The sequence below is a fragment of the Scleropages formosus genome, chromosome 21 (genome assembly GCF_900964775.1).
Source record: "Scleropages formosus chromosome 21, fSclFor1.1, whole genome shotgun sequence".
Classification (NCBI taxonomy): Eukaryota; Metazoa; Chordata; class Actinopteri; order Osteoglossiformes; family Osteoglossidae; genus Scleropages; species Scleropages formosus.
The window spans coordinates 19268186-19295053 of NC_041826.1; the positions used below are offsets into that span (position 1 = coordinate 19268186).

General features: G+C 48.5%; 2 protein-coding genes across 4 annotated transcripts; both read right to left on the reverse strand.

Annotated features, from left to right (window-relative positions):
* Window positions 1–5636: 5636 nt before the first annotated feature.
* sapcd1 (suppressor APC domain containing 1) lies at window positions 5637–8129 on the reverse strand. The gene is made up of 4 exons (XM_018729938.2): window positions 7613–8129; window positions 6624–6770; window positions 6317–6478; window positions 5637–6022 (listed from the first exon to the last, which is right to left on the reverse strand). Exons 1-4 carry the CDS (start codon window positions 7697–7699, stop codon window positions 5933–5935), a joined length of 486 nt encoding a protein of 161 aa, XP_018585454.1. The 5' UTR covers window positions 7700–8129; the 3' UTR covers window positions 5637–5932.
* Window positions 8130–9226: 1097 nt separating this feature from the next.
* On the reverse strand, window positions 9227–26589 carry smc1b (structural maintenance of chromosomes 1B). Of its 3 annotated transcripts, none has more exons than XM_029247577.1 (25): window positions 26459–26589; window positions 26149–26337; window positions 24686–24798; window positions 24037–24240; window positions 23556–23794; window positions 23055–23313; window positions 21983–22123; window positions 21721–21803; window positions 21421–21628; window positions 20825–21010; window positions 19039–19215; window positions 17421–17567; window positions 15630–15767; window positions 15279–15395; window positions 14977–15083; window positions 14619–14760; window positions 14219–14364; window positions 13941–14094; window positions 13467–13565; window positions 12409–12565; window positions 11223–11377; window positions 10820–10971; window positions 10602–10671; window positions 10125–10235; window positions 9227–9741 (listed from the first exon to the last, which is right to left on the reverse strand). In XM_029247577.1, exons 1-25 carry the CDS (start codon window positions 26565–26567, stop codon window positions 9649–9651), a joined length of 3696 nt encoding a protein of 1231 aa, XP_029103410.1. In that variant the 5' UTR covers window positions 26568–26589; the 3' UTR covers window positions 9227–9648. The 3 variants fall into 3 exon arrangements, with proteins under 3 accessions (XP_029103410.1, XP_018585277.2, XP_018585278.2); XM_018729761.2 differs by having other exon boundaries at window positions 13926–14094; XM_018729762.2 differs by lacking the exons at window positions 24686–24798; window positions 26149–26337; window positions 26459–26589 and adding an exon at window positions 24371–24392 and having other exon boundaries at window positions 13926–14094.
* Window positions 26590–26868: the final 279 nt, after the last annotated feature.

The following is a 26868-nucleotide window of genomic DNA, read 5'->3' on the forward strand; positions in this document are numbered from 1 at the left end:
TTCGCCTAATAACTATAAAACAAATGCGGTAAAGGAGCGAGAGGGTGGGCCGCCAGCACGGTGAGCTTCCCGTGAAGCATGCAGGTAAGGAAGAGAGCCTTTCAGTGTCACAAGTGCGTGACATCTCATCAGAAGGGCCTTGCTACTACGGGGGAATTATATCCAGTAATTAACACTGTGCAGGTACCCTGGCCTTGATGGTTCAGTGAGCGGCTTTGGAAAGAGAGCAGGAGCTACTTACATAAAAGCCCATTCCATAATGGCTGTTTTCGCTCAGATTGCAATCAGGCACAAATACCAAATTCCTCGGCTCGAACTCTCGGGTCGCCCACTTTCTTGTTTTATTTTTGTTATGTGTGAGCTAGTGGATGTTGTGAGTGATATGGATTGTGTTTTTTTTTTTTTTTTTTTACCTTGTGCCACCTTAGTAACATTTAAAAATTCCTGACATGGTCTATAGTAACACAACAGGTCAGTGAGAAGGCAAACTGGCAGCAGGGAGACCTGAAAATACAAGTCTTTGTGTCTCTCAGGCTTTGAAAAAATCTTTCTTTTTTTTTCTTTCCCCCATTCTGTCCTTGTAAAAACTTTCACTCTTGTCCCATACTGAGAGAATCGTAATTCTCATTCACACTTTGATGGCCCATTTCTCTTAAGAATAATTTCAATATGAAAATAACTTCTCCGCGGCCCTGACTTTGAAAAAAGGTCAACAATAGTAAAAGAGCTGGAGCTGCTGGTGGTATAGTTGTTAGCGTTGGTGCCTTGGGATGTAGTAGTTGTAGGTTCAAAACCCCCCTCCAGCTATAGCATGCCTAAGCAATGTACTTACACTAAATTATTTCAGTAGAAAAATCACTCACCTGGGTAAATGGCTTTGGAGAAAAACATCAGCTACATGAGTCAATGAGGAAAAAAGGAGAGGGAATAAAAGGCACTGAGATGCCAGAATTCTCTTCAGAAGGACAAATGATGAGACTGATGTTCCTGTACTTTGGTCACTGCTGTGGACAGATCAGATTCTCTTTAATTCTTGGGAAAGCTGAAGGACAAAACAGAAGAGGGCAACCAGCGTTTAGATAGACGGGTTCCTTAACAGAAGCGATGGGCACAAACCTTTCATCCCTAAGGACTCAGGTTTCCGGATGCACTCTTTTTATGTGGTTGGCAAGAGTCGACATTGACTTAGTAGCACGGTGGTGGTGCAGGGGAAACAATCCTCTGGGGGTCCACAGCAAAGTGGCAAATGCTAATGCTGCTCAGATAGTTAGTAGGTTCTTTCTTAGCAATTACCAGTGTGGGAAGGAGGTCACTCAGACACCCCCTGTTGGGTCAGCAGGTGATCTTCAATGGGTCAAGCAGAATAAACAGTGAATATAGGCAGGTCCCAGACTAGCAAATTTGGGGAGATACCACAAAGTCAAAAATGACATCACCTACTGTGTTAGAGGGTGGTGGGAAGAATGGATATGATGATATAAGAAGGGTTTATATGAGCCCAGTGTGTTAAATGTAAATGCCAGACCTGTGCCTGCAGTACAGCCAAACACACACGCGCACACCGTGGAATCTCAGGTGAGCAAGCCACATGTTCATGATTGTACCCATTCATTCTGAGAAAAAGCACAATAAAGAAGATTAGATAGAATTCTTGAGTTATTCTACTGAGAATAATATGTCCTCAGCAGGACAATGAAACCCTGTTGTGTCTTACGGCAAAATTACACCATCATGCTGTCACAAGCAGGTAGGAAAAAATCAGACACAAACATAGTGGCCCTATAAACAATGGAAGAGCAGATAGAGCACACGGAAGACCGGAGACTTACTGTTGAAAAGCTGCTGGTTAGCGTCCCAGGAGGGACTGTGCTTTTGCACCATTGAGACACAGACTCGCAGCAGCTTTGAAGACAAAGAATCCATGCACAGTGAAGCCTAAAGCTGTTTAAACACTGAAACATTTACAGAATGCAACAAACATTTTTCAGAGTTTTGGTCACGTTGAGGGGGCGCGGTGGCGCAGTGGGTTGGACCGGGTCCTGCTCTCCGGTGGATCTGGGGTTCGAGTCCCGCTGGGGGTGGCTTGCGACGGACTGGTGCCCCGTCCTGGGTGTGTCCCCTCCCCCTCCGGCCTTGCGCCCTGTGTTACCGGGTTGGCTCCGGTTCCCTGTGACCCCGTATGGGACAAGCGTGTGTGTGTGTGTGTGTGTGTGTGTGTGTGTGTATATGTGTATATAGTCATGTTGACTTTGCACTGATTATGATTGCTTAAAGTTTACTGATTACAAAAATACCACTAGTTCTTCTAAAGTGTTTGGTACTTTACAACCGTTGGAAGATTCTAGAAGGCTCCAGAACATTCTAGAAAGCATCAGATCCTAAAAGGTACTAGAATACCTGGTGCCAACATTCACCAGAATTTGCTCATTTCAAGAATGTGGATGGGAAACACAAAACAATCAGCATCAGATTTTTGTTACATTGTATTACCTGTATAGGGGGTGCGGTGGCGCAGTGGGTTGGACCACAGTCCTTCTCTCCGGTGGGTCTGGGGTTCGAGTCCCGCTTGGGGTGCCTTGCGACGGACTGGCGTCCCGTCCTGGGTATGTCCCCTCCCCCTCCGGCCTTGCGCCCTGTGTTACCGGGTTGGCTCCGGTTCCCTGCAACCCCGTATGGGACAAGCGGTTCTGAAAATGTGTGTGTGTGTGTGTGTGTGTATTACCTGTTTGAAAAAGTGCTCTCTATGCAGCTATTTACATTTATTTATTTATCAGACGCTTTTCTCCAAAGCAACTTCCAATGAACTCTATGTAGTGTTACTAGCCCACACACCTTATTCACCCCGGTGACTTACACTGCTAGATACACTACTTACACTGGGTCACTCATCCGTACATTAGTGGAACTCACACACTATGGGGGAACCTCAACAGGATGTCTTTGGAGTGTGGGAGGAAACCAGAGCACCCAGAGGAAACCCACAATGGCACAGTGAGTAGCACTGGTGTCTCACAGCACCTGGGTGATACGAGAGGAGGTGGGTTTGATCCCCGCTCAGACTGTGTGGAGTTTGCATGTTCTCCCCGAGTCTGAGTGGGTTTCCTCCGGGTGCTCTGGTTTCCTCCCACACTTCAAAGACATGCTGTTCAGGTTCACCCATAGTGTGTGAGTGACAGAGAGAGAGTGTGTTCCACTGATGTATGGATGAGTGACCCAGTGTAAGTAGTGTATCTAGCAGTGTAAGTCACCACGCTGAATAAGGTGTGTGGGCTGATAACACTACGTAGAGTTCATGGGAAGTCATTTTGGAGAAGAGCATCTGCTAAATAAATGTATGTAATTAATTTGCTAAATAAATAAATGTAAATGTAAAACAATGAGGCGCAGGAATTGCCGCACGGCACACAACAGGTTGTGTGTTGCATCCGGCCCATTGATGCGTGTGTGTGTGTGTGTGTGTGTGTGTGTGTGTGTGTGTGTGTGTGTGTGACTACAGCCCCCAGGACTTTCCAAAGCACATTTCTGCTGCAGAAAGGCTCGAGACTGATGGAAGGGAACGGGAACATCCTGTCGGTGCGGCGTATGTCCGAGGCAGCTGCGTGTCAGCGATCGCCTGGGGAGATAGCTTATCGCGTGAGGCAAGAATGGCACAGGACCACCGGCGGAGAAGTGGCTACGTGTTGTGACACAAACCCGCGACGGGAAAGGAGGAGCACGGTGAAGGAAAACAGTTGGCAAATGTATCGAAGCGATGATTTGGCTCCATGGCACAGGTGTCCTGCGTTGTGCACCAACACCTGGAGGGCTTTGCGTCGAATTCGGAATAGGAGTGATTTCTCACTTACTCTCTCAGAAAGGGGGAAAAGCAACGAAGGTTGATTTCGGTCTTGATCACTGAAACCTCAGGGCGGTGATCTTGACATTCGGCTAAAGTTATCCAGCCAAGTGTAAGTCCAGCTGCGTGAAATAATACCCCGAACAGCCACCCACGTGCGCTGCTCTCTAAACATCTCTACGTCCGCTATTATTATTATTATTCGTTGTTATTATTAGTTGGTTGCTTGGATGATTTTTTTTCATTTAACGCAGCAGTTTTACCCCAGTTCTGCCATCCATGTTTTACTGGGTTTTGAGCTCCTTTACTGAGATGCACATACAGTAACCTGGGTGCAGTTTTGCTGAAATGGCATTGAAAAAACACTGCGTTTTCGACACAGACTTTATAATTTACAAACCCAGACATCTGTGTATTAGAACAGCCACATTTGGAAAGAGATCAGGCAAACAGGCGTTATACATTGCAGCTCCTGCCGTACTTTAGTCAGGTGTCCATTTTTTCACTTGTCACACTATCAATACTGGATAATGACATTTATATGCTCACAGATTAATTTGTTTACTAATCTGTCATGCTGGGAAGTGGATTTGCTTTTGCTGATTTGCGATGGTAAATTTGTTGCCTTTTTTGAATTTGGAGAAAAATCAAAACGTTCAACTGACCTCTGACGGCTGCGTACGCCCTTGTTTATTCCAGGGTCGCATCCTGTTCCTTTTCAGGCTTTGAACCCATGTCAGTGCTTCCAAAACAGGGTTTACATTACTGCAGTACCCTGTCTGTCTGGATGTTTGCTATCTTTACGCTCGTTGTGGAGTTCGGGGGGGGCGGCAGCGGTCCTCTCGCTGTTGGAGAAGTGGCAACCTGGCTGCCTTTTTCAGAGCATTTTATATATGACCGCTCTCCCTTAACATTGTAACCTCTGGCCCTTGTGCTCCTCTGTCCCGTACCTCCGCATTTCTGCTCTTCACACTGATTGTCATCATGTATAAATAAATAAATGAAGAAGAAAACTGCCGAGCTGGAGCTCACTGATGTCGATGTGAGGAGCGTTACGCTGAGCCGCCTTGGGTAGCCTGTACTTTACCCACAGCAGGAGAGCGTTTACTAGAAATCTGCACCACTGCAAAGCTCTTAGTGATGCATGGAAGCTGGGGATTTAACCGTGGTGAAAGGGGCAGCGCTCGGCCTGGAGCTGTTCTGGTACATTTCCAAACCGTCCAGAGCATTCCCTGGGTTCCTTTTGGGGTCTGAATGTCTGTGAGGGGTATAGATGAGAGGCTGCTACCACCTGCTGTTTGGGTCCCGCAATTCCATTTTAAAATGTCTTTGAAAAATGTGTTTTAGGGTTACTGCTGTCCTAAGGGGAGGCAGGGCAGCGCAGTGGATCGTGCTTGTGCCTCACAGGTTCTGGGTTGCGCATTTGAGCCCAGCTCAGTCCCTGTGGGGTTTGCATGTGGTTTGCTCTGGTTTCCTCCCACAGTCCAAATATCCAAAAAAAAAAAGGCACGTTTCGAGTGAAGTGATGGCTCTGTATTGCCCGGAAAGTGTGAACATGTGAGTGAACGAGTGTGTGTGGTTCACCTGCGATGAACTGGTATCCTGTTTATGGTGTACCCTAGATCATTCCCTACGCTTGTGGGATAAGCTGCGTACTACTGTGATCCGGCTTGATGTCCAGTGATGGATGGATGGATGAATGGATGGATGGAGTCATAATGCCAAATAATGAAGCATAAAAATGGAACAGCAAGAAGATGAAGAAAACAGAAATCAGGGGCATTTTCTTTTCAGCTGAGCTCGTTCATGCGTGGACACTCCTGCTCATTTAAAATCTTTATTAAGCATATTTTAAGTTATATTAAACCACATTCTCTATACATTAGCTGCTTTCCGACATCACACAACAGAACCAAGAAACACACGCAAAGGAAAAGAGACAAACGTCATACAATCATCATAGCTGAGTGAGTAACACCAGGTATGCGTGGTACACACACACACACTTCCGGGATCATTTTGTGTGCTCGCGCAGGTGCGTGAGAAGGAGCGTGTGAACGTTAGGGGAGGTCATCGGGCACGTCCCGCGATGCTCTGTCAGCTTGTCTGCAGCTCGCTCAGTTTCCGGAGGAGCCAGTCCCGCTCCTGCTCGAGGACGGAGATCCGCCGACTCTTCTCACTCACCTCCTGGAGGCAGAGCAGAAGGGGCCATGACGCACACACCACCACCACCACCACCACACAGCGCAGGATTAAACGGGACCGCGGAGGCCGAGCAGCGTAACGGCACTCATCTCGTCGAGATTAAACACGACTTGAGGTGTTGTATAGGAACGCAGAAGGAGTGCGGGAGGGACGGCGAGAGTTTGAATTAAAACATTTCTTCATATCAGCAATTTCCTGGTGAAATGACACGTCTGCAGAGGGCTTTGGAGACGCAGGCGGAGGAGACGAGACGCGAAGTGACCGCTCCGTCCTCACCTTAATAAGGACAGTGTTCTGCCACCGAAGACCGGAGTCTGAGGCCCCACCCTCGTCTGGGGACGGAACGCCGAGCACAATGGGGTCACACATCAGTTTACCCAGAGTGCTGTTCACCCGCTGGATACAGGACCGGATAAGACAGTCTCTGGACGGACGTCCCTGGAGGAGAAGGAATAAAAACACGCTCTCGACGTTCAGCAGGAAAACCTGCCTTGCTGCTTTCGAAATAGAAAGGTAAAGAAGAACACCTCTATAGAAGATGCCTTTAACTGTAGGAGTCCATATATGTCCACTCAGTACCCACCAGCTGGCCGCTCCGGGGCCCAGCACCCCCCTGCAGCTGCCTGTTCTCCTCCAACCGTTGGCGGTACCACGACCGGACCTGCTCCAGAACCTGCAGCCCCGTCCACAGGCAGTCCTTCTCCTGCTCCAGCTGCTTCAGCCTCCTCAGCTTTAAATAAAAAGTCCCACGTGATCGCATCTCCGAAAGCTATTCATGACTTCCTTCTTATTATTTTTATTACTATTATTATAGCCAACGAGTTTTTTAAACCTTTCGTTGCTTTTGAAAGTAGGGAAGTCCTGAAGGACACCTGTGTGCCATCTAGCAGTTTACATCAGCACATTGTACGTTGGCATAAGGCGTTATGATGGTTTATTATAAGAGGTTCGCTAAGGTGTTACTGTGTTTTTACATAGGTAAGTCCCATTAAGTACTCATTCAACTGGTTCCTCCTTTAGGACCAGTAGCGGACAGTGCTGGGAGATGCGTGTGTTTTTCTGCGGGAGAGACCGGAAGCAGGGATCCAGCACCAGAGCGGAAAGGTATCTGTTCACAAGCAATATACACACAAAAAGGTACCACGCTGGGTGCCCACAGTGCAGTGTATTGAGTGATATAAATGCGAATGAGTACAAACAGAATATTTATGACATCAAATAGGTTATTTGCAAACAAGTTTAGGATGGCAGAGACAACTGAGGGACTGAAAAAACGATCAGTTGCACGAAGCTCAAACAGGTAACTGCAAAGCTGACCCTCCTGAGCCCCCAGCTGAGATCCCAGAGCTCGTGTTCATCCTTACTTCAATAACTCAGTCCCGATGGACATCGAGTGGCACCAGAAAGGTACCCGAATACCTGGACACAGCCGAGCGCTTGATAATAGCATCAAAACACTCATGTACAGACGTCGCTTGCTCTCTCTCTCTCTCACACACAGACACACACACACACAGAAAGAAAACAACCAGCCAAAACACACGCACCCACCGCCAGTGCCCTCAGTCTCACCCAGAGGAAGAAGCGGACAGCATCCAGGCTCTGCAGGCTGTTCTGAAGGGGGATGAGGACCACGGTGTAGGACCCCGGACAGGCCATGGGGGCATCCTAACCTGGATGCAGGAGGAAAGCTGAGGATCGGCGCAGGACACGGCCCCACACTGAGAGAGTGCACGAAGCAAGGGAAAAAGAGAGAGGGAGAGAGAGAGAGAGAGAGAGAGAGAGAGAGAGAGAGAGAAAGCAAGCAACGCGGGGAGGACACAGCTGCAGGGCAGGCTAATGAAAAATTCCACGTGTCGCTGCGACGGGGGGTTTATTGACAGAGCGAGGCTGACGGGAGAACGGAGCAAAAACACCGAGGGAAAAGAGAAACATTAAAATGGGGAGGGGGCTGCGGAAAAGCGAACATACAGCACGGCACAGAAGGGCGGGGGCAGAAGAGACGCGGAAAAGGTGCTTTCGTCCCGGGAGGCGAGCGTCGCTCGGAGAGTCCCGCAGCGCTCCCTGCTCAAACACGTCGTGGAATGTGACTCTGCCTGAACCGAAACACAATGACAAAGGTTTACTTAGGCAAATTCTGATTGTAACTGTCACAATGTTCAATCGCTTTGCTTCATTTCAGCAGAAGGTGGATGGAGCCTTTTTTACTCAGGACCCACGAGGTCGATGAGATGGTCGGGGACTTACGATGTGACGGTGACAATATAACGCATGCCTCGCTGCGGCAACACGCAGCGCACATGTGCTGCACTCACGTGTCCGGCCGCTCTCATCCACACACACAAATACACATCAGCGTCGACGCTGGATTGCTGGGCTTTGCCTGCAGGCCCGAGAGGCGTCGCACTGGTGACAGAGTCTAGCAGTTATCCTCACCACGCACCCCAGCGGCACTTACGTAACCGGGGTGGAATTTGTCGAGCTATAGACATGGTGAGAGGGAACACTGTACAAAAGCAGCCCAGGGCACCGGAGAGACCCCACACTCCCCCACAAATCCCTGTATTCATGCCTGCCTGGCTATAGCCTACCTTTAAACTATTGAAAGAAAGTTCTCTGGTCAAATAGGTGGTGTTGAAAAAAGCTGGACCTCAGAAGTCATTCAGTAAACATACAGTAAGTATCTGGGTAAAAATACAGCCTTTTCTTTCCAAATATTTTGCATTTTTACTGTATTTTACATATTTGTGTTTACAGTTTTTCAGTATATTTTTTCTATCTCTCTATGTCACCGCTTTTGTTGATGAAAAGAAACCAGGGAGAAAAACTAGGTGCAAGTTTTGTTCACCTCATACAAACCAGGCCAGCCTTTGTGCTGCTTTTGCTGAAGGGCAAAGGAACATCACAGAACCAGTTTTGTGGCTGAAAACCAACTCCTACAATCTGCTGTCGTGTGAAAAGGTTTTACTGTTTGACCCAGAACAGGGTGGCCCTTTGTTCCACTTGCCCCTTCACACCCATAAATATACACTTACCAAATGCAGTCACCACACCCCTGGACCCTGCAGTAAAAACACTGAAATGGAAAAGCTACAAAACCCATTAAACTCACGTGGACACACAGTATTAAAGCTCAAGTGGGAATGGCCAGGAGTTCAGAGAGACTCAAGGGAAGCTGCGGTGATTTTGGGGTCTTTGGTGCTCTTTAAAGTGTTCTTGTTAGGGCAGAACTGCTTCCCAACAGCTTTTGAGTTCTGTTTAGTCATCGTGCTGTAGACGGTTAGGGACATTTCACCACCTGGCACTTCAGCGGCAAAAACTTGAGATTTATTGAGGAACACGAACATCGAATACATGAACAGGAACAAAGCTGAGAACTTTGGAAAGTACAAACTGAAAAAGGGCTCAAGTAAAACAGAGAGGCCCATCATAACATCCACCGACAATAAGTGCACTATAATCCACAAGGAGGAGAACATCAGATGAAGAAAACACGTCCTGCTGGAAACTGTCTGACATGAACCGCTCACTAATACATTCTCTCTTTGAAACTGACAGTATAAACTGAACTAATAAACCAAACTGAACTAATGTGTCTGAGCTCCAGGCTACACTTCCTCCCGCTCCGCATTTGTATCTTCGCTCAGCGGGTATGGCGTGAGGTCAACAGTCAGGAGGCGGCTGAATGAGAAATCGTTGAACTGCAGGAGGAAGAAAATCAGTGCAGATGACAGACCTGGCCCATCAGAAGGGGCTTTCTGAGGTTTAAACAGCACATCAATGGAAATATTGAAACACTTAACGATACATGTCACACTAAAATGCTACAGTGGCTCAAGTCAAGACGAAGCAAACTTTTGTCACCCACAAACAGACTCGTAAATAAAATATTTATGGACATGAAAAATACATAGCAGAAAGCAACATCTTATACGCTACACCATTATAACTATGTCCTCCAACAGTGATTGCGAATTGAGAAACGGAGGTTGAAAATGAACAAATGAACAAAACAACGTGAAATAAAATGGCTCCACAGACTGATAACGAAAGGTGTGAGTGGTCATAGGGGATGGGGACTCACCTCAGAATACACACCCAGCAGAGCATCGGCCTTGGAGTAGAACTCCTCCTTCAGGGAGATGACGATGACCTGGAAGTGCTCCCTGGACTGCTCTCGAATGTATCTGGTCACCTGTAGATGAATGAGCTCAGTCATAACCATTGCCACCATAATGACATCATAACCCTCCTAGTCATTGCCATGACTGTTCTTCTATTTCACTAACATAAACACCAACACTAACATTATCCTCATCATAGTCCCTAACAAAATTTCCTTATCAGGGTCACTAAGAAAATTACTTTCATTGTCATCAACGTGCACCATCTAAAAATTATTCAACACTACCAACATAGAAATTATGATCATGATCTTCAGCAGCCTCAGTATAATGAGTATTGTCGGCACTTCTTTGTACGTGATTAAAGCAGTAGGGGCATCCAGCCATCCCGAATTTAAAGTCGTTGATCTGCGCTAACGTCGTGATGCTTTTCTTGCCTTGCCAATGTTGGTATTGTCCAGAGCAGCGTCCACCTCATCCAAAACAAAGAAAGGAGCAGGTCGAAAACTACAAAAAGATGTACCACAACAGGCCGTTATAAACCCAGCTCTCAGTACTCAGCTACACTGGTTTAGTCACACGTCCTCTCTCTCTCAACCTAGAATGAGCAACACTAGAGAACTACTGGTGGAGTACAATGACACACATCGACTACCTGTGAATAGCGAACAGCAGGGACAGCGCAGCGATGGCCTTCTCGCCCCCAGACAGGTTGTCCATGGCCATGAAGCGCTTGCCAGGGGCCACGCAGTGGTAGGTGATACCTTCCAGATAGGGCTCGTCAGGGTTCTCCACACTAATGATAGCCTTGGGGACAAACAGGTGTGTGGAGCAGCAAGTGGTAAACCACACTCGTGACACAAAGGCTGCAAGCTCAAATCCCAGGAGGGCACTGCACTGTTCTTCTATATTTAGTAAGTATCCATAAAGAACACCACCAACCGTACAAACAGATAAATCTTTATGTATGAATGTCGTTCTGGAGGAATGAGTCACAGTGAAACACACTGTAATGCAATGGTGAAATTGATGCATGCACAACGGTGAAGTTGTCTTACCTGTGCGCTGGGGTTCCTGCACAGGTCTTTGTAGATCTGGTCGATGCTGATGGCAACATGCTCAAAGCACTGGTTGAATAGACGGAAGCGCCTGGCCTTCACCTGCTCGAACTCGTGGTGACGCTGCTTAGCCACTCTGGTACTAGTATCAAATGCTACACGGTGAGACAACAAAACGAACAGCCTCAGTTCACATCTGGTCAGCAGGTAGAGCAGTGACATGGACATGAACTTCAAAGTTGACAGTTGAAAACCCAAGAGCAGGGACTGCTCTCGCACCACTGGGCCAAACTGCATAAGATGTACTTCCCAAAATGACGCTGAACGTACAACATAGTTCTGATCAGCATCTTTACTTCAATAGTTCTTGTTAACCTTGATATAACTAAAGTCCTTGCCTGAGGCTATCTGCAAAGTTAGCAACTTTGCAGCGATTAACCGATTCATGCAGCAGGACATTCTTACTGTACAAATTTAGGGTATGCATCGTGAAAAAAGGTCCTACAGCAGGAATGTAATTTGAACTACGAAGCTTCAGATTACAACAGAAAAAACTCAATCACTACACTACTTTCCAATTTTATCAACATCTATTTAGTTGATGTCATTATCCAAGGTGACCTACAATGTTCAGTTTGTACATAAGCTTTGTTATAATTCATAAAATGACAGGCATGTAGATTTACAAACTAGCCAAAATTTCAATATAACGCTTTTGACTTGATTGACTTGATTTGTAGAACTAAAAATTTGTACCATAAAACCATCCGAAGTGTGCGCAAAAAAAAATGTAAAGTTGCACTTCGTGTGAAGCGGAAGTGCAGTAATGCTCCGTAGTTGGTGAGAGAACCATCAGCTGTTTCCTGTATCACGTTCATTTTGGTTTGATGCATTTGTGCAGTGGCAGTGCAAGAATGACTGCCAAGCCTCCTCCCTCCTCCACCCACCCCAGCTCAAAATCAACTGTTCTTCTCTTCACTTGGTAAGAACAGTAAGTTAATTATGGTAAATTGTTATATTTATTTTGTCTGCACTTATTGTATTAAAATAAATTATGTAATGTTCATCGCTGTCTGCTGGTAAACAATTTGTTTCAGGACTAATTTCGTAAATTAAGGGATTTCTGTATTCAGCTGTGCTGATCTGAGTGCCTTTAGGTTATTTTTGTAGCGCTTGCTGTTCATACCATCCACTGCCCTCTGGAATATCTCTTTGACCTCTCTCATCTTCTCCAGGGCCTTGAAGTTGGGTGTACTGGAACGCTGGAGTGCAGTTTCCAGGGAACTGACTGCTTCCTGAAGCTGCTCTACCTCAGCCGACACCTCCTCCTCACTCTGCAACTCCTAAATGAAGTGAGATGAACTGCATGCAGCTCCCTGAGCAATGCATATGCAGATTCTATAGCCCTGTGTCTGAAAAACTATGGATCCAACATTCCTCTTTGACCTCTCTAAATGTGAAAATGAGCTTTTAAACCCAAGATCTACTTTGGAACATTTGCTTAGATTTCACACCATATGTGAGTATTTCATTACATCCAAAACTGCAGATGTAGTTTAAACGTTATCCCCCATTCCCGAAAACACCACAGTTTTTGCTTACAGTATAGCAAGAAACAGTCAGTACAGTTCATCGTAACAAGCACATTTTTATCATTTTCAAGTTTTAAACATTTTACAGTTGGTTTAGATCTGTGTGTAGTGTGAAATCTGTAGAATGTAGCAGTAAATCCATGTGTGCAAAGACACAAGACCCCCGGTCCAACCATACTGAGGGGCCTGTGTAGTTTATTCATTGACTGCTACCGCCCCCTAGTGGTGGGACAACCTTCAACCTTCAGTACTGCACAGTCTTGTTCTTTCACTACTTCTTAAAGGAGTGAGGGGGAATGGTGACTCAGTGGTGCAGCGGGTTTGCCCGGGGCCTTCTCTCTTGTGGGTCTGGGGTTCGAGTCCTGCTTGGGCTGCCCTGTGTCAGATTAGCATCCTGTCCTGGGTGTGTCCCTGTGCCCTGTGTTATCAGGTGAGGCTCCCTGTGTGTGTGTACTTCAAGATCCCTAACTCTGTCTCTAAAATGTGGTTGTGTACAGTAATTTCCTAAAACAACAGGGTAACCAAAAATATATCTCTACTTTTTACTTTAAGATCCACATGAAAATCCCACTTTGATTTTAAAAGCGTAGTTCCACTAAAAATCGCAGACCAGGCTCCTTGAGTGCTATTCAAAAGCCTAGAGTCAAGTCACCTTCAGCTCTCTCCGCAACACACTGTAGTCAATTTGAATCTGCTCCTCGCGCTCATAGATGTCCATCGTGGTGCCAGTGCTCGGAATTTCTGAGTCAGCCTGAAAACGGCAAAGCTTACAATATTGCAAGTTTATACAGCTAATAGACACACTACATTAATACACACACACACACACACTAGAACCTTCATGTTTGCATGGGTTGTGCACACAGCCCCCCATTAAAGTAAAATTTCTGCAAACAACTCCTAACTAGTATTTTCTGGGAACAAGCCACAAAAATAAAGCTGTAAAAAAAAATACCCAAACATAAAGGGTTGTGTGTATATTCAGATACTTATGGAACTTGAGCCGGCAACTTTCAGGTTACAAAAAGTCAATAAATCAGTCAATGAATGCAAAGCTGACCATAGTTGATCTTATTCCTCATTCTCACACTGCTGCTCTTAAGCTGCTCACCCTATAACTCTCTACCTGAACATCGCTGATGTAGTCCAGGGAGCCAGACAGGAGCACGATGGGGAGGCCCTGCACTTTGCAGCCAAGTAGCAGGTTGTGTCTCTCGAGCCTCTTCTGCTCCAGTGCTGTCTGCAGAGAGGAGGCGTCTCTCTGGAGTTTTGCTAGTTCCCTGGTGGAGACAAAGGCCAACTGCTGGTAAAACCGATGGGCACACAGTGCTTCCATACTCATGATCCTCCCACCATGGGGCCCTTCATCCTCTGGGACCTCCAGCTTCAGGCCCCTCCTCTCACTTGGAGCTTTCCTGCAGTCTCTTCAGCTTTTCATCTAGCTTTTCCTTGGAGGCATCGACGAGGGACTTCTGCTCAAGGAAGACAACCCTCAGTTCCTCCAGCTTCGCCATGGTCTCATCCACGTCCTTCAGCAGCCGCTCCTCCTCCTGGAAGGGAAGGACGCGACTTCCACTCACAAGCACCATTTGCAAATTGGCTAAGAAAGTAAGAAAAAAACTGCCTACTGAGTTGACAACCAGACCAAGCAAGGAAATGAGGTGGTTTTCTGATAAATCAGACAGCTGATACGCACACACTTGAAATATCACGTCCTCATTTCACATACAGATGTTTCTTCTGCTAAAATTGACAGGACCCTGGATCTTTCTAATAAGGAGCTATGACTTGAAAGTGTCTTTGCCTTCTTCTTTTGGGCCACACTCTTCTGTGCCCTGTAAACAGCATCCTCCAGCTCCCTGATTTTTTTCATCTGCTGCTCTAGCTGAGTACTCTCGTACTCCAGCTGGGTGGTCAGGCGGGTACGCTGGGTCCCAAACTGCAGCCTGGGATGGATTGGGATAGCAGGGTGGGGAGAACAAGAAAGAGAGAGAGAGAGACACAGAAGTGGAAAGAGAAACAAAAGGACAATATTAGCAGTTAAGATATAAAACAGTGGTGAGAAAATGCTTAAAAAAGTCAATGAGTGTTAAAAAAAAACACTGATATGATGATGAATAAAGATGGAAACACAAGGTGTGCTCCTTCGACGAGACCCCCACCTCTTTCTGTCCACCTCCTGCTGCTGTTTCAGGTGCTCCTGCTCATACTCCCGGATGTTTGCCACCCCAATTTCCGTGCAGAAATCAGAGAAAATCTCATCGTCCATCTGCAGAGGTCATAGGGTGGCAGATACACAGCAATCAACACTAAATGCAAAGGTTATATGGCAATTAAAAGATGTAAAACCCCTTACAAATTGCAGGTAGCCCCTCCATGCAACAATGGGATCTGAGCCCATAACCTTGAACAAGCAAAAAAAAGTCATCAGGAAAAATACCACATTTTTAAAGATTTACGGCACCTTATTAATATTGTCCTGGATCGCCTGCATTTTTGCTTCTTTCCCTTCCATGTTTTCTTTCTGCATTTTAATATCTGACTCCAGATTAACAAGCTCACTCTCCAGCCTAGACTTCTCCTGCAGAAAGTTGACTGTCTGACTGAGTGATTCAACACTGCGATACACACTTCTGCACAACCTTCAACTCCAAGTAGTGGTACATTTTCACATGCCTTGATTGCAGGGGTGTTCGGAGCTAAATTTGTATTAAGGGCTATAAATAGCAACATGACTGGATCATAATGTGATTTGTGCAGTCGGTTGAGACAGTGAGTGTGTGGTTTGGACAGGAACTCTGGGTTCAAGGGCTACCGCAAGACAGGCAGGGATGCTCTTTGTGCGGATGGCCTCCAGCTCGCTCTGGGAGTACTTGAGACGGGTGTGGATCCCCTTGGCCTGAGCTTGGGCTTGCTTCAACTCCGCCTCCTTACGCCTCAGCTTCAGCAGAGCCTGTCAAATATCACACACCCATGAGAGGAACGTGCCACTGCGTCACATATACATCACCTTGTCACGAGTCCTGCACACGCACACGACCCATCTCCCAATGGCCAGTACCCCAACACTGTGTGTGTCAAGCACACCGCTCAAGACAAGGTCTTAATCCCTATAAGAACTAGAAATGTGCAGTGATAAATATTCTGCTTTTTGTGTAGGTGGATTAGAGATTTGTGTCATTAGTTCTCTGTGCCTCTTTAGCAGCAGAGCGGTTAGAGTTGCTGTCTTTAGGTGCAAAGATTGTAGGTTTAAGTCTCATCTCTAGTACCCTTGAGCAAGGTACACACATGCTGTCTGAAATTTCTTATACCAAGCAGGGTTGCGGGGAACTGAAGCCTAACCCGGCAACACAGGGTGCAAGGCTGGAGGGGGAGGGGACACATCCTGGATGGGATACCGGCCTGTCACAAGGCACCCCGAGCAGGACTTGAACCCCAGACCTGCCAGAGAGTAGGACCTGGCCAAACTGCTGCACTACTACGCCCCCCCCCCCCCGAGCAAGGTACATACCCTGAATTGCTCCAGCAAAAAAAAATATACTTACAATCTTTATTTACAATAAAAATTACCCAGCTGTATAAATGGGTAAATAGTTGTAAGTTGCTTTGGAGAAAAGCATGAGCTAAATGTAAATGTAAGTAACTAGTTGCAGGTGCATCAGTCACAAAAACTGCATAATTATTTACTGTGGGAAGAGTCTCAAAAATGCCAGCATATGGCAAACACGGACAACCTGCATCGGCGAAAAGGGAGAGCGGTCACAAGTCAAAGCTCACCAACAAGGGTAGATGGACGCTTCACAAAACGGTTGCTAAATGCTACTGAAGTACAGCCTCAAAAACTACCACGGTGTCATGCAGTCTCAACAAAAACTCTATGTCGTGAGCTTCACCAAGTTAGAATTCATGGCAGGGCTGACATTCGAAAACCACATGCCCAAGGCCAATGCACAACGATGCGTAACTTGGCGTCAGGAGCACAAAACGTGACCTCCAACTCACAGTGCCTGCTGTTAACTCTTAAACGTTGTGGTGGATCTGCAACGGTATGGACAACGATGTCGTGGGAGCCATTAGGTCCAATGATGACTTTGCATGGTCGTATAACGGCCAAGGAACATGAGGTCATCGCGAAGGGCCGGCTGCACCCAAAGGTGCGAACGCCGTTCCCTCGTGATGTTCCCATTTCCAAAATGAATATGCCTCCATAAAAACGGCTAGACAGACTCAAGAGTGGTTTCGTGAACGCTAGGATGAAGTCAGATACGCTCCGTGGGCTCCCCAGTCGCCAGATCTAAACATCATTAAACCATTATGAGAAGTTCTGGAGTCCAGAATGCAGTGCTGATTTCCACCTCCTCCATCCCTCAAATACCTGGAGGCTTTTCTTCTTGAAGAATAGTGCAATATCCCACTGCACATGGCTTGGGACCTGTATGTCAGCATTACAAGAAGGACTGAAGCTGTTCTGAAGGCTAAAGGTGGTCCAAACCCTTAACGGGGCCTTCGAACTAATGTATTGTTAGGCGTTTCTCTTATTTTCTTCACCCCCTGTATGTTACAGCTGTTTACAGACAACTGCGACCTGAGCTGCGTACGCACTCACATGTAACTCGGCAGCCAGCTGCTCCTTGCGCTCCTTGAGCTTGTTCACGTCCTTCTCGTCCCAGCAGCGGGCCTTGCTGCGCAGGTGGCTGGAGCCTCCCGAAATCACCCCCGACTTGAAGAACATGGTCCCGTCCAGTGCCACAGTCTGGGAGCGCCACATGACATCAGCCCCATCAGCCCCACCGACCGACACCACTCCAGATCATCATCCATATCCATAATAACCTGTAAAACACACACCTAACCAAGGAGGCTTTGTGCAGAGACACAACAGTGGGGCGTCAACATGGACTGCAGCCTTCAGCTACAAACCTCTTCCACCCCGATCCCATCATCACGAACGCATGTACGTTATATTCCCCACGAGGCGAAGGGTACGAGATCACCTGCCGGGATCCAACGTGTTCTCTTTTACACTAGTTTGCCTCGTATGTGTAGACAGAGAATTTCACTCTGAGCGCAATAATTTAAGAGCGTGCCGGAGTCCTGTTTGTGAGAGCCTCGTTCCGTGTCCTTAAAGGAGCACAGGAACGCGCCGTTAATGGCGATCCTGGATATCACGGTGGGAACGGAAGGGACTGTCAGCAACAGCTCCCACAGGATTGTACAACTTGTGATCAGAGCACAAGCTCTTAAGTGTCTCAACGAGGCATATCTGGCAGCAGTCTGATGGAGCGCAACCTTTAACCTCAAGTCATTCGAGCAGCCCGGTGACATCAGCGGAAAAACCACGACGTCAATCTGAGCGCGAGATTCCTTATCGAGGAGTGGCCTCCCGTCGCCCGCTTCGAGCCGCTCCGAAATAAACGTGACGCGCGAGGCATCGCAGAACGAAGCGTAACGCCTTATTTCCATGGCGGCTGCCCTGCCGAAAGATCGATGTCTTTCTCTGTCTTTCTGAGGCCGTGGAGCAGCAGGAAGTCTGTAGTTCAGCTCTTCTCTCGTTCTACTCAAGATTGTGTATGGGTGAACTGCCGGGTGGGGGGGCCTTACGTGACCAGGGCAGGGCACAGCCCACTGAGAACCGCCGCACCGCTCAGTTTTTACACACGAGGGCAACGCGCAGCAGCAGTGTTAGGAACACGGACCTGTTACCTCAAGGTTGTCGTTTCAACACCCTAAACGGGTCCTGCCGCTTCACCTGTAGCTGCTCCAATAAAATGTTTAGCTGTATAAACGTGTACAAAGGCAAACGCTGCGGCAAAAGTATAAATAACGATAACTAACCAACTCGTGCTGGTGACCACAATGATAATGATAATAATAATAAGGGACAGCAGGTGGTTAGAGCTGCTGCTTTTGGACTCAAAGGTCACGGGTTCAAATCCCACCTCCAGCTATAGTACCTTTGAGCAAGGTACTTACCCTAAATTGCTGCAGTAAAATAACTCAGCTGCATAAAGGGGTAAATAACTATAAGTGGCTAAACGGTGCAAGTAACTTTGGAGAAACGTGTGAGCTAAATGAATAAATGTAAAGATTAATGACAATAAATTGTCTTCCCCACACTGTCACTGTCTTGCCAGCGGGCCTTCGCACTGTCCACCGCTTGAACCTGAGCCTGACTGTTCCCGAGAGGCAACAGGGCCGACATCACGGTAGGGGGCGGCGTTTACTTTGTGGCGCTCAGGCCCGCCGAAGGCGATCTGCTGGGCCTCCTTCAGGGTCTCGCAGACGAGGGCGTTCCCGCAGACGAACTGCACCGCTTTCCTGATCAGCAGAGCGCACTGAATCACGTCCGCCACCATCTTGGCCCCCGGCAGCTCCCGCAGACGCTCGTTGAGAGGACTCACCTGTGTTGGGGGAACGGAATTGTCACGGCAAAGTGTTAAAGCCCAAGGACAACAAGTGCCATGTGTAACAGAGAGATATTGCCCGTTCCCTTCTTCTCCCCCGCACTCACAACACGTCACAGTTCAGCTCATATGATCTCGGGCTTGGAAATGTTCTCCATAGTCAAGTGCAGACTACAGGTCAGCAGAGCCATTAATATTTTAATATTTTCCCCTAGGGGGGAGCAGCGAGTTTGGCCGGATCCTGCTCTCCGGTGGGTCTGGGGTTCGAGTCCCGCCTGGGGTGCCTTATGATGGACTGGTGCCCGTCCTGGGTGTGTCCCCTCCTCCTCCAGCCCTGCGCACTGTGCTGCTGGGCTAGGCTCTGGTTTGCTGCAACCCTGCTTGGGACAAGCGGTTTCAGACTGTGTGTGTGTATGTGTGTGTGTGTTTTCCCCTATAAAACCCAGAGCTGTTTGGTACTGAGACGAGGTCACGCTGGAAGGGAGAACATAGTGGCGGAGAGGGTGAGCAGCTTCGGATTCCTGGGTGTTCACGTTACTGAAGATCTCACCTGGTCTCACAACACTACACATCTGGTCAAGAAATCACGTCGGCATCTGCATTTCTTGAGAAGGCTGAGGAAATTTGGCACGGCAAACCGAATCGTCAGACGCTTCTATAGGTGCGCAACGGAGAGCGTCCTCACCAGCTCCATCACAGCGTGGAGGCTCGCAAGGCGCTAGGCGCTACAGGGAGTGGTGAAAGCTGCTCGAACCATCACTGGAGAGCCTGTAGCAGGCCAGAACCATCAGGAGAGCCATTAACATCATCAAGGACAACAGTCATCCCCAGCACAGCCTTTTCACACCCTTACCACGAGGCAGACGCTACAGGAGTGTGAAAGCCAGAACTTCAAGGCTGAAAAACAGTTTTTAGTCACCGGCCATCAGGCTTGTGAACGACACCCACCCGCTGCCTCTCCACCCATCACGGCAGACACGGTTCACCCTCTGAGCCCGAGAGGTGTCGGCTACCCCCCATCCCTCCTACACAAACACGTACACATCCACAAAGCCAATAACATCAGAGACCACAGACTACCTCCGCATACCTTGCGTACACAAATACACACCCCTCCTTCGACCGCAAATAGACCCAATCTACCTCTGCAGGACTTTGCACGTGTACGACTTCCATGTTTACATTGCACACTGTACACTTTATATATGTATATAAGCTCGTTTCTTGGATTTTTGCACTAATAGGAATTTTTGTAAATTTGTGATTTACACCTTGTGTTTTTTTCTTTCCTTACGTCCTTATACTTTATGTCATAGGCTGCTGAGAGGATTCAAAGAGTAAGAATCTCACTGTATGGTGTAACGAACTGTTTACTGTACACGACAATAAACTCTCGAATATGGTTGCATGTAAAGATTCCACACTTACCGTGACTGATTCAGAAGCTCAAACACAGTTTTTGTTCTTCACTTTGGGGAAACGACTCAAAGTGCAGCGAGGGCTAAAATACGTCTTAACTCGATGGTGCGCGAAGAAAAAGATAAACTAAATGCCGGGAATAACACAATCCCGGAGGGTTTTCGGCGTGGTTATCAAGCAAACTCACAGTGATGTAGTCGAGCGGGAGAAAGGTCTCGGGTTCGGCCCTCTCCTCCTTCACGAGTCTGATGCAGTCGCGCGCCACCCTCTCCGACGCCACGACGATGGCATTCATATAGTGGCCGAACACCTTCGTCACCGCCAGCTGGTACTTCTTATGCACCGGGTGGCACAGGTCAAACAGGCGACCATACTGCGAAGCGGAGGGGTAAAACACTTAGTTTAAAACACCCAAACTAACCCTGCAGCTTGGTGTCCCTGCCCCGGCGTTGATGGTGTGACAAAGCAGTGGCTGCTCGGCGTTTGGCCCGGAGGTGCAAGTCATTCGCCACTTATTTCCAGTGATCTCGCACTGTGGCAGGAGGACACTGGAATTACGAAAGGGCACCACCCTAGACTCAGCGTGGTAATACATGGTTACTGGCGGCTGGTTCGGGTGGTATTTTTGCTCAGGCCACAGGCCTCTCAGGGTGCTGCTGTGCTGCCGTGCTGCCACTGACTGAGTACCGACGACTACCGATGACCGATCTGCCGTAAATGCAGCCAAAGCAGAGTCCGACAGCCGTGCCCGGGACACGCACAGGGCTAGCCGACCCACGTTACCATGGTCTCCGGGTAGAGTCTCCTCAGGTTCTCCAGCACCTCATTGCGCCGCTCCAGGCCCCGGCTCTCCTGGCTGTCAATACGAGCGTTCTGCAGCTCGCCCAGCACCTCTGCCAGCTCCTTCTCCGCCACCTTGGAACGCGCCCGGCCCTCCTCCAGCTCCGCCGACAAACTCTGCTCCTGCTTCCGGTGCTCCTCGAGGGCTGAACTTCGGGGCACGCACAAACACGCAATCAACCACACGCACGCGCTCATTCGCCCGCGCAATGGTTTAACAAAGGCCCTCTAGACGTCGCTCACTTGCACGTATTGCCGTACTCCAGCAGCTTGTTGGCTCTCCTCGTGAACTCCTCCAGCTGAGCTTGGGTGTGCTTGATGCTCACCTGCACGTACACATCAGCTGTGAAACACAGCGCGTAGCGGCTTCTCTTTGCGTAAAGCTGAGCGATCACTAAGCGTTTCGTAACTATCTACTTATTTATGACTCTTAAGTGATTCACATGACAGAGCTCCTGTGTCCAAGAGCAAAGGCGGACAGAGACGCAAGGACACACGCAAACACCTCCACTTCCGTCTTCCTCCTGCGGTCAAACTCAAGCTTCTCGCAATCAGCTCTGTGGTCCCAGCGCAGCTTCTCGAGCTGCTGCCTCAGGGTGGCGCTCTGTTTCCTGGACACTTCCTTGAGCTCTGCGTAGCGCTCCAGCTGCACCCAAGCACAGGAACACACAGTGAGATGCTCTCCAACACAACTCCCCGTCAAGTTCCTTCTGGCTTCTTACTTCACGGTTCCACATCCTTTGCCAAAAGCCACTGCTCCGTGTGACACAAATGACAGAATAATCATTTCAACCCATGGCTTTTAAAACAAATCAGCACTATTCTACATTAAAGAGGGTGCGGTGGTGCAGCGGGTTTGGCCGGGTCCTGCTCTCTGGTGGGTCTGGGGTTCGAGTCCTGCTTGGGGTGCCTTGTGATGGACTGCTGTCCCGTCCTGGGTGTGTCCCCTCCCCCTCCCCCTCCAGCCCTGTGCCCTGTGTTGCTGGGTTAGGCTCCGGTTCACCGTAACCCTGCCTGGGACAAGTGGTTTCAGACTCTGTGTGTGTGTGTGTGTGTGTATTCTACATTATTCGATCTCCAAAACCAATGAGTCCCATGGAAGACATTCTTGCACCAGGAAGGAGAAAAGGAGGAATTGATTTGGCTGCTGTGACCTTTCTAACCACAACCCCTGGGCCCTCACATGTGTCCAGATACATCCACCCCAGGACAGCATGCACAAGTGCAGGGACACCCCCCCCTACCTTCAATGTCAAGTAAATTTGCAGAGTGATGGACTGGTCAGTGCCTCCCTCTTACGTTTATTCATTTAGCTGATGCTTTTCTCCAAAGCCACTTACAATGCTAATGTTCTCATTTATACAGCAGAGTAATGTTTACTGGAACAACTTAGGCTAAGTACCTTGCTCAAGGGTACTACTACACTTGGAGGTGAGATCTGAACCTGCGACCTTTAGGTCCAAAGGCAGCAGCTCTAACCACTCCAGTACCAGCTGCTCCTAAACTACAAGACACACTGTAGCCCCCTGCTCCCCCGTGAGAACCCCCTCCTCCCACACATGGCCATACTCCCTTACCTGCTCCTGCTCCAGCTGTACGGAGGTGCCTCGGGCGACTCCTTCCTCCTCCACCTCCCTCTCAAACTCTGCCTGGGCACGATCCAGGTCGGCCAGCTCCCTGCGCAGCTCTTCCAGGTCCTGCTCCTTCCTGCGCAGCAGGTTCCGTGCCCCCTGCAGGTCTGTGCGGGCCGCCTGCGCCTTGCGCTCCTGGTGCGCTGTGTTCACCTTGGCTTTGACATACAGCTGCTGGTGGTGTGCCAGCTTCTGCTCCTCCGCCCTGTGGGTAGCAGAGAAGGCTGCAGGTTCCAGGCCCTGACAAACACCGATCTGGCATCTCCAGCTTTACAAACGAGTAAAACTGTGTAAGAAAAAAAGTCTTTAACAGTTCGAGTTACTTTAGATAAACTTATTTGGCGGAAAAAACAACCAAGAAGTTCTGAGATGCACGCGGGAGATGAGGACATTGAGGAGAGATCATCCAGGGCACGTCCACACGGCAAAGTTCCCGAGGGAACTTACCGGCTCTCCTTCTCTATTTGCTGCAGGCTTCGCGACAGACGGCCGTGCTCTTTCTTCTGGACCTTCACAGCCTGCTCCCTCAGGGCCACACCGCTACTCTTCTCGGCCACAGCCACCTGACTGCGCCGCAGAGACTCCATCTGCACCCCGATGCCTCTCTCACTGTGGTACAGCTGGCACAGTGTCAGCTGCAACTTAGCCTGGTTCAGGTCATCCATCAAGTACTGGTATTTCTGGGTCTGTCCAGAGGAGGGGGGAGATACAGATGCATGACCTCATGACCGGCCGCATTCTTTCAGACCACCGGCTTGTGAGTTAGGACCCAAAAATGCCACTTCTATAAGCCATTTATGTCTATAGGACATTCAGATCACTGCTGATGTCTGACAAGGTGCAGCTTATGCCGAAGTCTCCTCCACTGACCTAAGGCAGACACGACCCACCACTTGCAGCTTCTGCCACCAGCTGCCCTGACTTTTACCTCCTCCTTCACTTGTGACATGTGCTTCTTCTCCAAGGCAGCAGCCTTCTTCTTCTTGTAGTGGAACTGTGTGTCCTCTTTGGCCTTCTGTAATGCCTCCTTCTTCTGGTTGTACTCCTCCGCCAGCTCCAGAGAGCCGCTGATGCGCTCGAACATGCGGCTCATCTCTTTGGCATCCTTCATGGCGATTGACTCCACAGCCCCCTGTTATTACAGATGTCAAGATGTTCCCGTGGAACACACGCGATGAAGCGCGTACCAAATCCACAAGGTCTGAAAATGGTCTCGAAAGTTGCCCTGATTTCAACTTAAATAATGAAATGTGACTTTTCACCTGTCTCTAAAGTGAGTCTCAGCAACAGCCCAGAATCACAGCGTACCAAAGCAATCTGCCTGTAGGAGAAATCTCTTGAAAAGAACCCAGTCCAGGTATAAACGGTTTTTGTGGTGTCCCAGAATTCAAGATCCATCCCAGTTAAGGACAGATTTTCGGGTGCTCGCTGCATTCAAAGTCAGTGTCTTTTACAATAATGGTTTCTCTGAGTGCTAAACATACTAGCAAAGCCTGAGAGAGCGAAAGAATCAAGACAATTATTTGCACCATGTGCACGAACACAACAAAGTGTTGTGACGCCACATGGTCACTGACCTGAAACACCAGGCAATTCCTCGCTTTAACCACAACACCAATCTTCTCCAGCTCTGCTGTGTACTTGGCAAAAGTGACTTGTTTGCCATTGATGCTGTACTCCGACGAATCCCCTGAAGTCAAAACATGGGCGAAAAGTTACAGTGACAAACTCGATTTTATCCTAAAATGAAATTCAACACATGCTAGTGGACTTTTCTGCTCACCACAACTGCAATATAAGCTGGTTGTTACCTATAGTTGTTACCATGACGATATTATTAGTCTCTGCTTAGTTGATCTCTTTGGCTGAGACAACATCAACGTTAGATGATCAGCTTTACGGTGAGTTACCAATTGAGAGCATTCTTAATAGAAGCCTTAACAGTGCAAGACTAACAGCACTACGTGGTACACCGTCGACCGTCCAAAAGGCAAACCTCCCACTCAGGGCAGATTTATGATTGATCAGTGTGACCCTTCCAGTACTCCAGATCTGAGACCACACAAAGAGGCTCTTGTAGGGGTCACAGCTGCTGGCTTTAGACCCAAAGGTTACATACAGGTTTGAGCCCCACTTCCAGCTGTAGAATGCTTGAGCAGGGTACTTACCCTGATCTGCCCAGCTGTATAAATGTAAGTAGCTTAACAATGTAAATCACTTTGGAGAAAAGTTTCAGCTGAATGAATAACTGTAAGTGGTTCTGATGTGGCTCACACAAATTGCATATTATTAACTATAATGGATGGGGGACATGGTGGTGCAGTGGGTTTGCCCAAGTCCTGCTATCCAGTGGGTCTGGGGTTTGAGTCCTGCTTGGAGTGCCCTGCGATGGACTGGTGTCCTGTCCTAGGTGTGTACCCTCCCCCTGTGCCTTATGCCCTCTGTTGCTGGGTTAGGCTCAAGCTCCCTATGACCCTGCATAGGACAAGTGGTTTGGGACAGTGTGTGTAACTATAATGGGTGGCACAGTGAGTAGTGCTCCTGTCTCACAGTGCCTGGGTGGTGCAAGAAGATGTGGGTTAATCCCTACTCAGTCTTTGTGGACTCTGCATGTTCTCCCTGTGTCTGTGTGGGTGCTCTGGTTTCCTCCCACAGTCCAAAGATGTGCTGTTCAGGTTCACCTGCAGTGTGTGAGTGTCAGAGAGAGTGTGTTCCACTGCTGTATGGATGAGTGACTCATTGTTAGTAATGTATCTAGCAGTGTAAGTCACCTTGATGAATAAGGTGTGTGGGCTGATAACACTACACAGAGTTCACTGGAAGCTGTTTTGGACAAAAGTGCCTGCTAAATAAATAAATATATGATGCAGCAAAGGCATTTTGTCCAAGGTCATCTGCAGTGTTTGCTCACCGACTTTACACTGATCTACCCATTTACACCGCAGAGCAATCTTAAGGCACCTTTTCCTTTGCAAGCACACAACGGGGCACGAGCTCGGGCCTTTGTAAGTTCTACTGATGCTTAGGAAAGGGTGGGGACCTGCGACGCTCCTGCAGAAAAGCAGCTCCGCTCCGTCGTCCTCGCAGTACAGCATGGCCACGCTGGCGGCGCGGGCCACCGGCCGGCCCACGTGCGCGCCGTGGACCAGGTCGCGCACGTGCTTCACGCGCAGGCTGGCGGCGCGCTCGCCCACCACGAAGCTCACGGCGTCCATCAGGTTGGACTTGCCTGCGTCAGAGAGAGAGAGAGAGAGAGAGGATAAAGAAAAGAAGAGAGAGAGGATAAAGAAAAGAAAAAATAAGGGAAGAAGAGAGAGCGCCCAAGACGAACCGGGCAGAAAGTAACGCACCGGATCCGTTCGTGCCGATGATGCAGCTGAACCTGTGAAAGGGCCCGATCACCTGCCTTCCCCGCCACGACTTGAAGTTCTCGACAACTATCTGCTTGAGATAGCCCATTTTACCGCGCCACGAGTTTAGACTGAACTCTTACACTAAGTAAACTCGTTCTGTGAAGGAAAAGTGCAGGAAACCCGAAGCTACACGGCTAAACCTCGATGTCCTCAGGCTCACTGACGAGGACGTGCTGGTAGCGACCGTAGGCGTAGCCGAAGTCAGTCCTGCCTCAGTATCGCACTTTCCACTTCTCAGGTAAGTTTTCACGTCTGCTCTGTTGTATTCGCGTATAAAGCGACAGATTTTGCAAATCTATGTTGCGTGGCGAGAGGAAATTTGTACCGCTTTTTTGCACGGGACTCGT

Coding starts and splice junctions, on each gene's coding strand:
- sapcd1 (XM_018729938.2), bottom strand. CDS start 7,699: ATGGCCTGTCCGGGGTCCTACACCGTGGTCCTCATCCCCCTTCAGAAC. Junction 6,771..7,612: donor CTGTCCGCTTCTTCCTCTGG/GTGAGACTGAGG, acceptor TTTTATTTAAAG/CTGAGGAGGCTGAAGCAGCT. Junction 6,023..6,316: donor AGAACACTGTCCTTATTAAG/GTGAGGACGGAG, acceptor CTCTGCCTCCAG/GAGGTGAGTGAGAAGAGTCG.
- smc1b (XM_018729761.2), bottom strand. CDS start 26,567: ATGGGCTATCTCAAGCAGATAGTTGTCGAGAACTTCAAGTCGTGGCGG. Junction 22,124..23,054: donor TACAGCTGGAGCAGGAGCAG/GTAAGGGAGTAT, acceptor GCTTGGGTGCAG/CTGGAGCGCTACGCAGAGCT. Junction 21,804..21,982: donor GGAGGAAGACGGAAGTGGAG/GTGTTTGCGTGT, acceptor GTGTACGTGCAG/GTGAGCATCAAGCACACCCA.